The following is a 16,673-nucleotide window of genomic DNA, read 5'->3' as shown; positions in this document are numbered from 1 at the left end:
CAGCAGACATCTCAAAGCGCTGGAGAAGTACCACCAGTGCTGCCGCCACAAGATCCTGCAAATCCACTGGGAGGATAGACGCACCAAAGTCAGTGTTCTCGCTCAGACCAACATCCCCAGCATCGAAGCACTGACCAGGCACGACCAGCTCAGTTGGGCGGGCCACATCGTCCACATGCCCGTCACGAGTCTCCCTAAGCAAGCGCCCTACTCTGAACTCCTACACAGCAAGCGAGCCCCAGGTGGGCAGAGGAAACGCTTCAAAGACACCCTCAAAGCCTCCTTGATAAAGTGTAACATCCCCACCGGCACCTGGGAATCCCTAGCCCAAGACTGCCCAAAATGGAGGAAGAGCATCCGGGAGGGCGCAGAGCACCTAGAGTCTCGTCGCTGAGAGCATGCAGATAGCGGAAGGAGCGTGCGGCAAACCAGGCTCCTCACCCACCCTGTCCTTCAACCATTGTTTGCCCCACCTGTGACAGAGACTGTAATTCCCGCATTGGACTGTATAGCCACCTGAGAACTCGCTTTTAGAGTGGAAGCACGTCTTCCTTGATTTCGAGGGACTGCCTATGATGATGATGTAATATTACATTACATTCAATATATAAAAGAACAAATTTGCATTTATATAATGCCTTTCATGTCTTAGGATGTCTCAAAGTGCTTGAAAGTCAAGGAATTACATATATATATATATATATACACACATACATACATACACACACACATATATATATATATTATATATATACACACACACACACACACACACACACACACACATATATATATACATACATACATATATACATATATATATATATATCTATAAAGTGGTCGTGGGGTGGGTTGCAAAAAGCACATAAAATTTAGCAGCAAGGCAAGAGAAATTGGTAATTTATGTACTAGACTTTTATAATCTAAGTAGTGCAGCTGAAAAATAAAGTAATAGTACAAGAAGCAGGGCAGGTGAGAAGGAAATGTAAGCAGCAGAGCAAAATAAATGAATAATTTAAGCAGTTGAACTGGTAGCAGGAAGAATGAAAGTTTAAATGGTAGAGGAAAATATATTAATAATTCTAATAGTGAAGCAACCGAGAGGGATGAGTGATGGACGCACCAATTTAAAGCGGGATTGCCAGGAATACCAGGTCTGCCCAAAAGGCTGCGAAGATGAGCGATGGGTGAACAAGACTGCCCCAAGTAGAGAAGGGGAAAAGGCTGGAAAGCTGAAGGGAAGCAAGGTAAAGTTGGAATGGAGAAAGAGGCATGAAAATAGAAATATAAAATGCAAAAAGTTAATAGATCAAATTAAAAATAAAACTTACCTGGCTAGAAGGAAGAAAACAGCAGGCAGACCTGGGCAATTCGCACCACAGCTCCACCAGTGGTTGGAGGCTTGTTTACACCGATACCGTCTGGAAACTAACCAATACAACCGTTGCCCCAGGTGAGATCAGCTGACACGGCAACATCGAATTCAGGACCTACTGGCCTGTATGGCTTAGCGTTATACGCAAAAGTACTTTAACCCGGGACGCCACTGGGGAGCTGAGAAAGTATGGTTAATTTTGCATATTTTCTCAGCTGCATCTTGGAAATGGGGTAAGAGCCTATCCGTGATGATGACTGGTGTGTATTTTGTCATTTAGACAGCCTGGATCTCTAGTCTTTGGAATCAACTAAACAATGGTGTAAAGTTAAATGTTTGATACATTAATACTTGACACCTTTTGACCAATACATTTGTTTTCGGTTTGTAATGTTATTCTGAAGCTTTGTTCAAGTAAAACCATACCAATTCCACTCCACCATCTCATTTGTGCAGACTTGAATACAAGGAATGTGAAAACTCACATACAATGATGATCAACCAGACACATCAAATGACATCCCTGCTCAAATTGATCGTTCTACCTAATTTATTTGTAAAGAGAAAATTGCATGAAGTTTCATGCCCCGCCTCCTGGATGTAAGGCAACTAAACGTTCAAAGGTAGCTGCAGAAATCAGAAAGAAATATTGTAAACTGACCAAGTTAAACTGTCCCACTGAACATCAGCGCAACAGTGACAGTACTTCCACGCATCAGCAAGCAAACTATATCTCAAAAATATTGGCCCGATTATATGCTTTACAAGCAGGAGTCTGTATTTTTCTGCCTGTTAATGACAACTCCGCTCACAAATAAAAATGGAAACTTGGAAAACAAACCTGAAATAAAGCAGGAAATATATTACACAAAACACCACATTCCAAGAGTGCTCTCCAAGCCAATAACATATCTCATGGTTAAGGTAACTTTGGTTGTTAAATCTGGTGGGCTGAGATTATCTCAAATCCTTTGCAGTATTAAAGGTTGTGACACACTGCAAATCCTGTATACAAGGTATTAATGAACGAGAGTTACACTAACATGAGCGATCCAAATCCTTTTTTTTTGTTTAGCTAGCCCAGCATTTCTTCACATTAGAGGCTACTTACCTAGTTTAACAGGAAATCCTGGTGGAAGTTTCATTTGAACAAATTCTCTGAGTTTATTAAAGTGCTTGAAGGGTGCTATGACCTCTAAAACATTCAGTAACCTGTCAATGAGACCAACAGAAACAGAATGAAAAATGAGGGAACCAGAATCAAGTTACTATAACAAAATCAGGGAAAAGATACACAAAAAAACTTTCCAATTGATTCTTCCTGACTTATGCAAAGTTTTTGATATTATTGTGCAGTGACATCTGCATAGCGCAATTTAAAAACAAGTGATGAGAACACACATGTTTACATAGCTTGTTTAAACTTTTCACGTGTCCAATTATTGAAGTTCATTTTGTTAGAAAAATAACTTCCTGATTGAGGGGAGGGGGGGATATTTTACATTATCTTCTGGTGAAATGAAAATCATCTTGCTGAGTCTGTAATCTAAAGATAATGTTCCAACCAAATAACTACCAGTTGGAACAATATGGGGAGAGTCAATAAGCAGAACAAAAAACGTAACTGATTTTAACACAAGTTTATGTAAAACACCAACCTGCTGTTTACTGTTCCATTCTCTACACAAAAGATTAAGTTTTCAGATACTAAAGGATGTGTGTGCATTTGCAGCATATCTTCAAAGAGATGAAGAAGAATACTTCCACACAAGGCTACTTACGAGTCAATGCCCAGAGGAAACTCCTGGCTCATGGCTATTGTGGCTTTGAATGTTTTTTTGCTCTCTTTGCAGACCAGCTCTCTTCCTAGATGAGGAGCCCTAGATGGAAATTAAAGTTGTATTTAGTGAACAGTTATGATAAAATAATTACATATATTATATGTGTTTTATACAAAGTGAGTACCTGAATAAAATGGGATGTATAATAACCAAGATCACCAGGACAGGAAATCCAGGTTTCTCCTCCATTACACACAAGATTTAATATAAGCAGCAGCAAAGAGCAAATGGAAATTTAAGTAAAGAGTTTTCTGGATGAGCTATTATTGTAACAAAGGGGTATTCTTCAGTGAATATTGTATTATCCATTATCTAGCGTTTTACATTTTTTGCTTGGCGATCTTCATACCACAGTAGTAGTAATTTTCAGACTTCAATTCTCTTTGCTCGCTTTTGAAATTGAGGATTGTTTTCCAACTATGGTTGATATTTTAGTGTACAAGCTAACATACATCACAAATATTTTTTCTGGCACTAATTTCATTCAATAGACGAGCATCTCAGAACACCAAATTTTTAAACTGAAAAGTTACTTCCCTTACATCCACTTGCTTTAGAAACCTATGCCAAATATTGCCTTAGAAAAAGCACTTACAGGAGAACTAAGGTGCATTTCTATTGCCTCTTTAGTATCACTGCAAAGCATTTTCCATTTGACCGCAATTCTAAAGCTACAGTGTAATTCTAGAGTAAGGGCCTAAGCAGACTCTGGGGGAGAACTCCTGAATGTGACATGGAACTATAATTTCAGCGCAACATCAAACCAGGTTTAATTTTGTTGGATTTTGTTGACACTTTGTAAAACTACCTGGAGTGGATTTAAATATTGAGAATGGGAACACCCCTGGCCAAACTCTCCAGCAGTGCTGGGGAGGGGAGCTCTGCCAAATAAGAGTTCAATTCATTTGTTATGTGATCATGTTTCAGAATACAGAGACTTTGTAAAATTGGAATTATGCCCTATTTAAACATTTTTTTGGTGGATTAGAGATGGTGTAACCATGCGTGTGCAAAATTCTCTTCTAGGCAGGAAGATTACAGTTTGAGTCTGGCTGGAACCAATATTGTATCATTAATATTAAACCAGCAAAAACAATTGTCACCCTGCTGATGGCCTACTGGGCAAATGTACTGACATGGAACCAGAAGATCCCTAGTTCAATATGGGGTCCGTGCTGAGTTAGCTCTCAGTCAGGGCAGCATTTGGGGCACCAATGTTCATAAGATATGGTGGGTTTAAAAAGATTAAACAGGTATATATGGATGCCTGGTGAAGGCAGGACTGGTGAAGCTGTATACTATCAAAGATCAATGCATATGGTCTAAGTTCACAGATGAAGGCATTTGAATGAGATACTGAAGAGCTGACAATCCATAGAGCCCCAATATGAGTCAGCACCTTCAGGAGTGTAGGAAAAAACTGTGGGGTGGGTGGCAGGGGGTGGGGAGGAAGGGGAGATTTTTTTTAATAAGTATAAAAGGTTACAGAGATAATGAAGGGTAAGGCCACGAAAGGATTTGAGGATATGAATTTTAAATTGGAAGCGTTGGGGACCTGAAGCAAAAGTAGATCAGCAAACACAGGGGTGCTGATGTGAGTGGAATAGTATACAGACAGCAGAGTTTTGCAAGAGCTGCAGGTTTATGGAAGGTGGAGGATAGGAGGCCAGCCAAGAGAACATTGGAATAGTTGAATCTGGAGATGGCTAAGGCATAGACGAGGGTTTTGGCACGAGATGTGCTGAGGCAAGGGCAGAGATGGGCTATGCTACGGAGATGGAAGTAAGTGGTCTTTGTGATGGAGAGGACATACGATCGGAAACTCAGCTCAGGGTCAAAGAAGGCGCCGAGGTTTGATTCAACCAGAGACATTGGCCAATGAAGGGGATAGAATCGGAGTATGTGGCTTGGGCTGAAGACAAGAGCTTGGATCTTCTCAATGTTCAACTGGAGGAAATTATGGCACATCCAGGACTGGATGTCATACAAGCAAGCTGAGAACAGAGGCAGTGGAGGGGTTGTGAGAAGTCGTGGAGGTGCAAAGCTGGATGTTGGCAGTGACATGCGACCATATGTAGACTACTTTGTACAATTCTAGTCGCCACAGTACTAGATAATGTAGACCATGATCAGTAGAATCAGAGAAAACAGCCATTACTTGGATGGTAAAAATCAAATCTAATTTGCAAAACCATTATTCCAGTGAGCCAGTGTAAATCTATGGAACAGGCTTCCTAGGGATACAATAGAAGCAAATAGTGTTGATTCATTCAAAGGAAAATTAGATTTCTTTCGAAAATATTTTGGGGCACAGTATATTTTGTTTTATTCGTTCACGGGATGTGGGCATCGCTGGCAAGGGCAGAATTTAGTCCATCCCTAATTGCCCTCGAGAAGGTGGTGGTGAGTCGCCGTCTTGAACCACTGCAGTCCACGTGGTGAAGGTACTCCCGCAGTGCTGACTTTGTCATAGCGGTTTAATACAACTGAGTGGCTTGCTGGGCCATTTCAGAGGGAAGTTAAAAGTCAACCACATTGCTGTGGGTGTGGAGTCACATATAAACCAGACAGGCTAAGGGCGGCAGATTTCCTTCCCTGAAAGGACATTAGTGAACCAGATGGGTTTTTACGACAATCCGGTTAGTTTCATGGTCACCATTACTGATACTAGCTTTGTAATTCCAGATTTATTTAATTAACTGAATTTAAATCCCCATGGTGAGATTTGAACTCACTCACATGAGTAATTTAAGTGTAACATGCTTAGGGAGCCTCCCACCATTAAAAGGTTTTCCTCACCTCATGATAGAGATTGATTGCCATGATTAGTCAACAACTCCATTGTTGTTGTAACATGCGACTACCAGGATGGTAGAAAGTGAACTCGATAGACCGTGGTCTTTTTGCATCTCACAATTCCAATGGGGAACCTGGCCCGACATCTTCGGATATTGCCAAGGAGTTTAGGAAGAGGAGGGGGCTAAGGATAGCTCATTCTTCGAAATCGAGGAAGACTTGCTTCCACTCTAAAAATGAATCCTTAGGTGACTGAAGGAAAGGGTGGGTGGGACTGGTTTGCCACACGCTCTTTCGCTGCCTGCAATGGTTTTCTGCATGCTCTCGGCAACTAGACTCGAGGTGCTCAACGCCTTCTTGGATGCACTTCCTCCATTTAGGGCGGTCTTTGGCCAGGGACTCCCAGGTATCGGTAGGGATGAGGCTTTGAGGGTGTCCTTGAAACATTTCCTCTGCCCACCATGGGTTCGCTTACCGTGTAGGAGTTCCGAGTAGAGCGCTTGCTTTGGGAGCCTTGTGTCAGGCATGTGAACAATGTGGCCCGCCCAACGGAGCTGGTCGAGTGTGGTCAGTGCTTCGATGCTGCGGACGTTGGCCTAATAGAGGATCTGTCCTCCCAGGGGATTTGCAGGATCTTGCTGAGACATCGTTGGTGGTATTTCTTCAGCGATTTGAGGTGTCTACTATATATGGTCCATGTCTCAGCCATACAGGACGGCGGTATCACTACAGCCCGGTAAGACCATGAGTTTGGTGGTAAACGTGAGGGCCTGATCTTCAAATGCTCTTTTCCTCAGGCGGCCGAAGGCTGCGCTGGTACACTGGAGGCGGTGTTGAACCTCGTCGTCGATGTCTGCCCTTGCTGATAATAGGCTCCCGAGGATTAGGAAGAGGAGGGGGGCTAAGGAAAGCTCATTGGGGAGACTCCAGAGGCAATTGTGTGGGGATGGGAAGAGAAACCACTGCAGATTACGATTGGATAGGCAAGAGTGGAACCAAGGGAGTGCTATCTACATAGTAGCTGGACAATGGAGGACAGGCATTGGTGGAGAATGGTGCAGTTGACAGTGTCAAAGGATGCCGAGAGGTCATGAAGGATAAGGAGCAATAGTACACACCACAGTCACAGAGGATGTCATGTGTGACTTTGATTAGGGCCATTTAAGTGCTATAGCAGGAGTAGAAACCCTGACTGAAGAAATTCAAACATGGAATGACAGGAAAGATGGGCAAAGATTTGGAAGGCAACAACACATTCAAGGACTTGAGAGGAAAGGAAAGTTATGATGGGATGGTAGTTTGGAAGGACACAGGGGTCATAGTGTGGGTTGTTTTGAAAAGGGAAGGGTTCAGGGTTAGAACAGGTAATGCAACAGAGGCAGCTGAACAAATGGTCTCAATCTTACTCAAAAAAATCCATGAGCAATGTTCATACTAATTGTTTTTTTCGTGTGCGTCCCCATTAAATTTGCTGTGTAGCCATGTATGAGAAATATTTCTTCCAGCGGCAACAGTTTGAGAGTAGCCTGCGTTGGACCTCCTGATTGATGCATAGCAGTTAGGGGGAACATTGTCCATGAGGTATTTGCACTTATTGGGAAGATGGAGGTGGCAAGAAAGACAGTTGGTAGTGGAGAAAAGAAGCTGGGAGTTATTTGTGCTTTCCAGGATGATCTTGGCATGGCGTATAAGCAGTTCTGGCAGGAGAGCAAGGCCCAATAGTGCTTGATTATACTCCAGGCAAATCTTCACGCTGGTATAGGTATGCATTCCTTTAATTTTTCCACTGAGCAGGAACATGGCAACTACATGGACAAAGCCACCATATGACACCAGTTACTAATTGAGTGGTATGTTGCAGTACATTTGATGTAATCGGCATTCTCTGAATTAAAAAACTGTTTTTGTCCATAAATATGATTATAATCTGGCGAGATTAATCCATTTTGTTGACACAAATCCTCAGATTTGTCAAGTATATGAAACCTGCTGTAATTCACAACTGACCAATATATGTCTATTGCACAACACATATTGAACAAGGAGAAACGTGGTGCATTAAGGTCTTTGTCAAGCAACTCCAGATGAATTCTTAACGTGAATTAGGTCAAAGATAAATTTAAGCATTTCCCCCCTCAAATACAAATTACATTGTAATGTTTGCTGGTAATTTCGCAGTACTTACTTTCCAGGCTCTGCCGAGATGTACTCCTCCCAAGTGATTGTGTTAGCAGGGGGAGCACTGAGTGACTGTCTTCGAGCGGGCTGTAAAGAGAAAAATATATAATCTATAATGTTTAAAACGGTCAATTTAAAAAAACCTTCCCAACAGCACAAAATTCCTACAATCTTCAGGTTCCAGTTACTAAAAATAATTCTTTCAAATGTTTCCCAAATAATGAGATTTTAACCTATTTCCAAAAGCAAAGGTTCCCTTAGTCTGTCCCGGTCCCAGCATAAACCCCAATGCCTGGTTTTTTTTAGATGTGAGCTGACAAGGAAATTGAAGTGGGAAGCCAGGAATGCCTTCTCCTGCCTCATCTGAATTGTTACACTGTGCCTCCTATTCCAAATGTAGGTCCATGTGGTCTATCAAGGGATGCCAATGGAATTACAGAGTAACACAATGGGAACAGAGATGTAATGGATAACCACCCTTTTAACCCTTTGTTGAGCCTGGAAACGAATTATTCCCCAGGTCCAACGAAGAGGAAATTTACCCTCTGTCCTTCATAAACATGTTTACAATTGCTCTATGCCTGGCACATAGATGAAGTCTTTCCTCCCAAGTGCCCAACAGCTTCCAATGCACTAAATACGGTGTGTTTAAACAAGCTTATAACACTCAATTATGTATGTATTTGGCTTGTTGAATAAATCAACAGATTTTACAGAAGAGCATATCTTACTCTATACAGGATACAATTATTTACAGTGCAGCTTAATGCACAATTATTCCTACGTGGTGTTCAAACCATACTAAAAGATCGAGCAAGTAAGCAAGAAAAACCCTTTAGTATACCCATCTGCCCTGATCAATTTGTTGCCTGGATCTAGCTTCAGCTTTGTACAATGGCAAGCATTTCACTTAGAAGGTATCTCACTAAAGATGAAGTTAAATAAATGGAAAGCATCATCACAAGAACTGCAGCACTTCATGAAGGCTCACCATCACCTTCTATGGGCAACTAAAGATGTGCAATAAATGTGGTCTTGCCAATATTACACACCTCAAGACCAAATAAAAAGATATGTACCAACAGAAAGACAGAAGTATTCCATTGCTATGAAGGAATTCAAGCAAGTCAGCTGGAGGAAGGAACACCAGTACCTTCAGAGATTCTCAATCCACATCTTGTGACTTTCACTTTAAGAGCCATTTAAGATAACTGTCCACTCAAGAATTTCACCACACGACTACTTTTCAATGTCAGTTGAAATTAACCATCTTTCAGATGAGATGTTAAACCGAGGTCCCATCTGCTCTCTCAAGTGGTTGTAAAAGATCCCATGGCACTATTTCGAAGAAGAGCAGGCAAGTTATCCCCGGTGTCCTGGCCAATATTTTATCCCTCAATCCACATAACAAAAACAGATTATCTGGTTATCATCACATTGGAGCTTGCTTCTGCGCAAATTGGCTGCCGCGTTTCTCACATTACAACAGTAACTACACTTCAAAAAGTACTTCATTGGCTGTAAAGCGCTTTAAGACATCTGGTAGTCTTGAAATGTGCTATATAAATCCAAGTCTTTCTTTTTCTTTTTAACCCACAGAATATCAATTACTCTTGCTGAATGATCTATAATTGTACTTGACGATCTTTGTGCTAAGTAGCAATCCTGGAGAATATACCATCAACCAATAAACTATTTTGAGTTCAGAAATAGACCTATTAGATACCACTTAAAAAAGATATTTCTGCATTTATTCCACAGTTATAATTCACAACTTTGGTACCAATTCAGAATTAAGCGAAATGGGAAGAAACACAATTCAATTTCTTGAGCCAGTTTCAGATACCTTGGGAGTTTTGGATCTGCACATTACAAACTGACCATATTGATGATTGTGTCATGCACTGAAACTAGGTTAAGACCAGTCAACAAGAAGCTGAGTCTTTGGGCTCAATTTTCCACATGGGTGATTTCTGGCACAGTTGAAGAGGTATGTCTGATTTTTTTAGTGGCTCAAATGCGCCCCCCCCCGCAAAAAATCCAAGTTTCGCCGGAATTAACTTTGAATTTGGAGCGGCGCAGATTGACCTTATGCTTTGTGGGTGGAGTTTAAGGCCTGCGCCAAACACTGATGTTGCTAGGGTAACGAGGGACGCTCAGAAGGGCTGAGGTTGGAAAATGAAACCGATGAAGAGCTGAGGCTGGGCTGGAAACTAAAGCCGCTGCCATCCCGGGCCGAAAGGACCCCGCACCGGCCTGCCCGTGTATTATCGGACTTATCATGAGCAACCCACACGATTTGTAACCACAAACTTCTCTTTCTTTCTCCCACCTCCTTATTTTCTCTCCTCCTCTTCTGGAGGCTCTGGCTCACTTAGAATGAATGCACGGACACCATCCATTCTCCAGTGCCTTGACCAGGTGAGATAGTTAATCTCAGCCAAAGAGGTAATGCAGGCCGGTGCGGAGTCCTTTCGGCCTGGGATGGTAGTGGGCCGCTGCGGGGTCCTTTCGGCCCGGGATAGGTGCGAGCGGTGCGGGGTCCTTTTGGCCCGGGATAGGTGCGAGCGGTGCGGGGTCCTTTCGGCCCGGGATAGGTGCGAGCGGTGCGGGGTCCTTTCGGCCCGGGATAGGTGCGAGCGGTGCGGGGTCCTTTTGGCCCGGGATAGGTGCGAGCGGTGCGGGGTCCTTTTGGCCCGGGATAGGTGCGAGCGGTGCGGGGTCCTTTTGGCCCGGGATAGGTGCGAGCGGTGCGGGGTCCTTTTGGCCCGGGATAGGTGCGAGCGGTGCGGGGTCCTTTCGGCCCGGGATAGGTGCGAGCGGTGCGGGGTCCTTTCGGCCCGGGATGGCAGAGGGCCGGTGCGGGGTCCTTTCGGCCCAGGATAGGTACGAGCCGGTGCGGGGTCCATTCAGCCCGGGATGGCAGTGGGCTAGCCCGTACCTATCCCGGCCGAAATGACCCACCCCCCCTACCTACATGCCCTGTCTTCAGCTCCGCTGAACAATGGCGTCTTCTCTCTGCCAATTTTCTCTTCTCTCCACCGATTTCCTTAAGTGTAGGGAAGGTTTTTCACAAGGGTGCAGAGCGCCGTTTTAGAAAAAAAATTGTATTTGGCCAAACTCGCTTAAATGGCCAGAAGTGGCGCACACGGCAGATTCCGCCCCCCCAGTGATGTAAAAAAAATTGGGAACTAAAAAAAAAACGGATGTACCTACTTTAAAGCAGCGCAAAAACTTTGCCCAAACTTGTAGATTACTGTCTGCTTCAAAAAAAGCTGCGTACGCCAAAAGAACAGCGCAGAATGGTGGCCAAAATTCCGCCCAACGTATCTGCTGTGGGTCTATATAAAACTACTCAGTGGAAAAGACTGCAAGAACAATTTAAAATGTTAAAGTAATTAATCCCAGCTAACCTGAGCGCTGAAAGTGTGTAAACTCCCTTATGGTCATTACAATGACTAAAATAAAAGATGTTCACTTAGCAGTCTGAGTGACTCTACAACTATTTGAATGGCAATTTTTCAAGCATGTTCTTACAAAACTGGACAGTAAGGAAATACTCTGTGTGTCAGCTGTGGCTCAGTGAGTAGGCCCTTTGCCCGAGTCAGAAGATTGTGGGTTCAAGTCCCGCTCCAGAAACTTGAGCACAATAATCTAGACTGACATTCCAGTGCAGTACTGAGGGATTGCGGCAGTGTAGGAGGTGCAGTCTTTGGGATGAGAGTTTAAACTGAGGCCGCGTCTGCCCTCAGTTGGACGTAAAAGATCCCATGGCACTATTTCGAAGATGATCAGGGGAGTTATTCCTGGTATCCTGGCCAATATTTATCCCTCAATCAACATCACTAAAACAGATTATCTGATCATTATCACATTGCTGTTTGTGGGAACTTGCTGTGCACAAATTGGCTGACGCGTTTCCTACACTACACTTTTAAAAAGTACTTCATTGGCTGTAAAGCGCTTTGGGACGTCCAGTGGTCATGAAAGGTGCTATATAAACACAAGTCTACCTTTTTTCCCCCCAACTGAACTACTTTATAAAAAGGATGAACATAAGCATGCATTACACTAATCTCACTCAAAGATATCAAACTTTCAACAGTTTGAAAAAAAGATCTATCCCTTGATATCCTTACTCCAAAAATATCATGTTCATCACTTCATGCAAATGACATGCAGCTAGTGGTTGAGCTCTGAAGCAGACAATCAATGCAGAAAATAGACTAGATAGCAAACTAAGGTGCTATGGACCACATAATTATGGATGCTGTAGTCATACTATTCAGAAGTAGCAACATTTTAATTTAATTTGTGCCTTTCAGTACTGTAAATGTGTTTAAAAACCTATCACACTTAGAGCATACAAAAAGGAATCTGTGCTAACAATCTTTTCCTCCTCTTCTCACACCATCATCTGAAGATTTATAAAATACTGATGCCAAATATTTGATTAGTTCAATATACTCAAGGCATTTTCTCACTTGCACATTTTTTTTTTACATATTCTGTCCAACTATCTAAATCTACATGTTATAGTTTTAAAATGCTACGTAGGTCAAGATATTGTACTTCAAAATCCATTTTAAAAGTGTTTATCGTCAGTAGTAGTTGCACTTGTATGTGACACTCTGTTAGGCACTTAAAATGATAAAATGCCTGCCATGATAATAATAGCTAAAAATCCAACAGTGCTCTGGAATTTTTAAATTCTGAGTCTGCTTGCAGTTCCAGCACGAAGCCACTAGGTGACAGCAAAAGAATCAATTTGGCTTTCGCTGATCAAAGAATAAAAAGCTAGTATCAGTAATGCTACTGATCTGGAATAAAAGGTGAGTATCAGTAATGATGACAGTGAAACTACCGGATTGTTGTAAAAACCTATCCAGTTCACTCATGTCTTTTAGGGAAGGAAATCTGCCATCTGCCTGGCCTCTTTGTGACTCCAGACCCACAGGTTGATTCGTAACTGCCCTCCAAAATGGCCTGACAAGCCAGTCAGTTGTGTCAAACCGCTAGGAAAAGCAAGAATAAAACTGGATGGACCACCCGGCATTGACCTAGGCACTGGATTTGGACATGGCAAAGACACACCCAGCTAATTCAACACTGCAAAGTCCACCTCACTAACATCTGGGGACATGTGCCAAAATTGGGAGAGCTATCCGACAGACTAGTCAAGCAACAGCCCGACAGTCATACTCACAGAATCATACCTTTTCAGCTAACATCCCAGACTCCTCCATCATTATCTTTGGGTATGTCCTGTGCCACTGGCAGGACAGACCCACCAGAGGTAGCAGCAGTTATATAGTTGGGAAGGCCGACTATATATGGCCTTGGACATTGACTCCGGAACCCATGAAGGTTCATGACATCAGGTCAAACATGGACAAAAAACCTTCTGCTGATTACCACCCTCCCTCAGCTGATGGATCAGTACTCCTCCATGCTGACCACCACTTGGAAAAAGCACCAAGCGTAACAAGGGAACAGAATGTATTCTGGGTGGGGACTTCAGTGTCCATCACCAAGAGTGGCTCAGTGGGACCACTACTGGCCGAGCCCTAAAGGAGATAGCTGCCAGTTTAGGCCTGCAACAGATGGTGAGAAATCCAACACGAGGGGACAAACTTACTTGGCCTCATCCTCACCAATCTACCTGTCACAGATGCATCTGTCCATGACAGTATCGGTAGGAGTGACCACTGCAAAATCCTTATGGAGACGAAGTCCCGTCTTCACACTGAGGACACTGACATCTACCTGACAAAGTAGAAAATTGCCCAGATATGTCCTATCCACAAAAAGCAGCACAAATCCAATCCGGCCGATTACTGTCTCATCAGCTTATTCTCAATCATCAGCAAAGTGATGGAAAGTGTCGTTGGTAGTGCTATTAAGCAGCACTTACCAATTATTAAATGGTGTTCTGGGAATTGAATACCACAGCTCTCTCCATTATTCTATACAAATTGTAAATTAATATACATTAGGAAGATCCCCCACACCTGATGATCTCACTAGGTCATCAACATATCAGGTAATAATTAGTAAGATAATTAGGAGCCATGTGTTTCAAAATACCTTTCTGAATAATGAGGTAATACTGTCTGAGCTTAGTGCGCTTAAAGAAAAATCAGTAATGTCTTTTTCCTTCCTGACAACCTGTTTATTAAAAAAGACTATGAATGTTACCTTAATAACGTTGTAGAAATGTGTCCTCTAACTTTACTTCAAATAATTTTGAAAAAAGGTTTGAGCAGGAATTGCTAGAAGCTTAAGAAAATGTTTCATTCAGCATAGCTGACTGTACAGTATTGCTGCATCTTGGGAAATTAAGTACACTACCTACGCTCAGACTGCACAAACCAAATTTAGCTCTCAGCATGGCAGCTCTCAATAAAAAGTCCAAGTCCATGTCTGTGGGAGAGGCTGAAGCCTTCAAGTAAAAATATTAAATGAAGGCATTAAAAGATACAAAAGAAGTGAAACAATTTTTATTTTAATGTTTTTTAGTTTAAAATACTGTGGAAAATAAGCAACTTCAACTACTTAGAAAAAAATGGCAGATCAAAATGTTTTTTTAGCCATTTCGATAAATGCAGTGGTCAGGTTATATAATCAGAGTGATGAGTTTACATACGTAAAACCCATGAAAATGTGGGCATAAGAATTTATAATGGGAAGAAGCTGACACAAATGGGTCAAAAAGTCAGACTTGAAGAGTGCGTACACACAGGAATTTTAATAAGATATTGGCAAAAGGAGCAAGATGAGGGTGGAAAGGACAAATGATATAGGGACAATGTACAAAGTGAGCAGTCTTCACCACAAAACATTTATCCTTTTCTGCAGTTTGAAATGGTCAGCAGCATCATTGATAATCAACAAACAAAAAACAAACCAGCTCATGTTCAGTCATGTAAGTACACAAATTAAAAGCTAGTAGGCTCGTACAAAGTCATTAAAAAGGCTAATGGAATGTTGGCTGTTATCTCAAGGGGACTGGAATACAAAGGGAAAGAAGTTATGCTTCAGTTGTACTGCGCCTTAGTCAGACCCCATCTGGAGTATAGCATTCAGTTTTTGGCACATCTCAGGAAGGATATATTGGCCTTGGAGGAGGTGCAGCACAGATTCACCAGAATACTGGGGCTTAAAGGGTTAAATTAGGATGACAGGTTGCATAAACTTGGGTTGATCTGATCGAGGTGTTTAAAATGTTAAAATATTTGATGGGAGAGATACGGAGAAATGAATTCCTCTGGTGTGGGAATCAACAGGGATCTTAACATTAAAGCTAGGTTATTCAGAAGAGGGCTGAATGGCCTAATCCTGTTCTTATGTTCCAATCCAATTAACAGTTTCCTCTGCAGAAACGTGTAAAACTTGCAGAAGTGGGCAATGCTAATGTTGTGTTAAACTATTTATTTTGTTAAATTCTTCTTTTGCTTATTAGAGCTACAGGTTTCAGTGTTATTTAAATTCTGGTTTCAAGCTACCATCTGTAAAAATGCAAATTGAGCTTTGGCGAGTAGCTGTGTACTCAGGCCTGCTCCTGTTTGTAAAACCATCTCATTTATACCAGATTGTAAGAAAGATGCAGCAATACAACAACTTGTATTTATATAGCACCTTTAACGTAGTGAAACGTCCCAAGGCACTTCACAGGAGTATTGGGAGATTACATTTTTTTACACTGAGCTGCATAAGGAGAAATTAGGTTTTAAGGAGCCTGCTGAAGGAGGAAAAAGCAGTAGAGAGGCGGAGAGATTTAGGCAGGGAATTCCAGAGCTTAGGGCCTAGGCAACATAAAGCACAGCCACCAATGGTTGAGCAATTATAATCAGGGCTGCTCAAGAGGGCAGAATTAGAGGAGCGTAGACATCTTGGAGGGGTTGTGGGGCTGAAGGAGATTAGAGATAGGGAGGGGCGAGGCCATAAAGGTATTTGAAAACAAGGATGAGAACTTCAAAATCGAGGCATTGCTTAACCGGGAGGCAATGTAGATCAGCGAGCACAGTGGTGATGGGTGAGCGAGACTTGGTGGAAATTAGGACACGGGAAGCCGAATTTTGGATCACTTCTAGTTTACATAGGGTGGAATGTGGAAGGCTAGCCAGGAGTGCGTTGGAATAGTCAGGTCCAGAGGGAACAAAGACATGGATGAGAGCTTCACTGCAGATGAGCTCAAGCAAGGGCAGAGACAGGCAATGTTACGGAGGTGGAAATAGGCGGTCTTAGTTATGCTGCGGATGTGGGGTCGAAAGCTCATTTCAGGGTCAAATACGACACCAAGGTTGCGAACAGTCTGGTTCAGCTTCAGACACAAGTTGGAGAGAGGGATGGAGGGAGTAATTCAAAATATAGACATAACACGCCTGTTGGCAGGCTGACTGCTTCCTGGTTATTTCCTGGCCAACCTTCAGCAGTTTTTGCACAACTCTCATTGGATAGGGTTTCCGAAAATCCAGAAAATG

General features: G+C 42.5%; 1 protein-coding gene across 1 annotated transcript in view; it reads right to left on the bottom strand.

Moving 5' to 3' along the window:
- The window catches only part of ankrd13c (ankyrin repeat domain 13C), a 143,931-nt gene that overhangs the window by 22,013 nt on the left and 105,245 nt on the right, over window positions 1-16,673 (bottom strand). Inside the window, exons 10-12 of the mRNA XM_070886980.1 lie at window positions 8,198-8,277; window positions 3,157-3,255; window positions 2,487-2,587 (exon numbers count right to left, since the gene is read on the bottom strand). Of these exons, the coding sequence (XP_070743081.1) occupies window positions 2,487-2,587; window positions 3,157-3,255; window positions 8,198-8,277 (280 nt within the window). The remainder of the gene's footprint in view (window positions 1-2,486; window positions 2,588-3,156; window positions 3,256-8,197; window positions 8,278-16,673) is intronic.

Source organism: Pristiophorus japonicus, chromosome 8 (genome assembly GCF_044704955.1).
Source record: "Pristiophorus japonicus isolate sPriJap1 chromosome 8, sPriJap1.hap1, whole genome shotgun sequence".
Taxonomy (NCBI): Eukaryota; Metazoa; Chordata; class Chondrichthyes; family Pristiophoridae; genus Pristiophorus; species Pristiophorus japonicus.
This window is presented reverse-complemented; position numbering and strand designations above follow the sequence as displayed.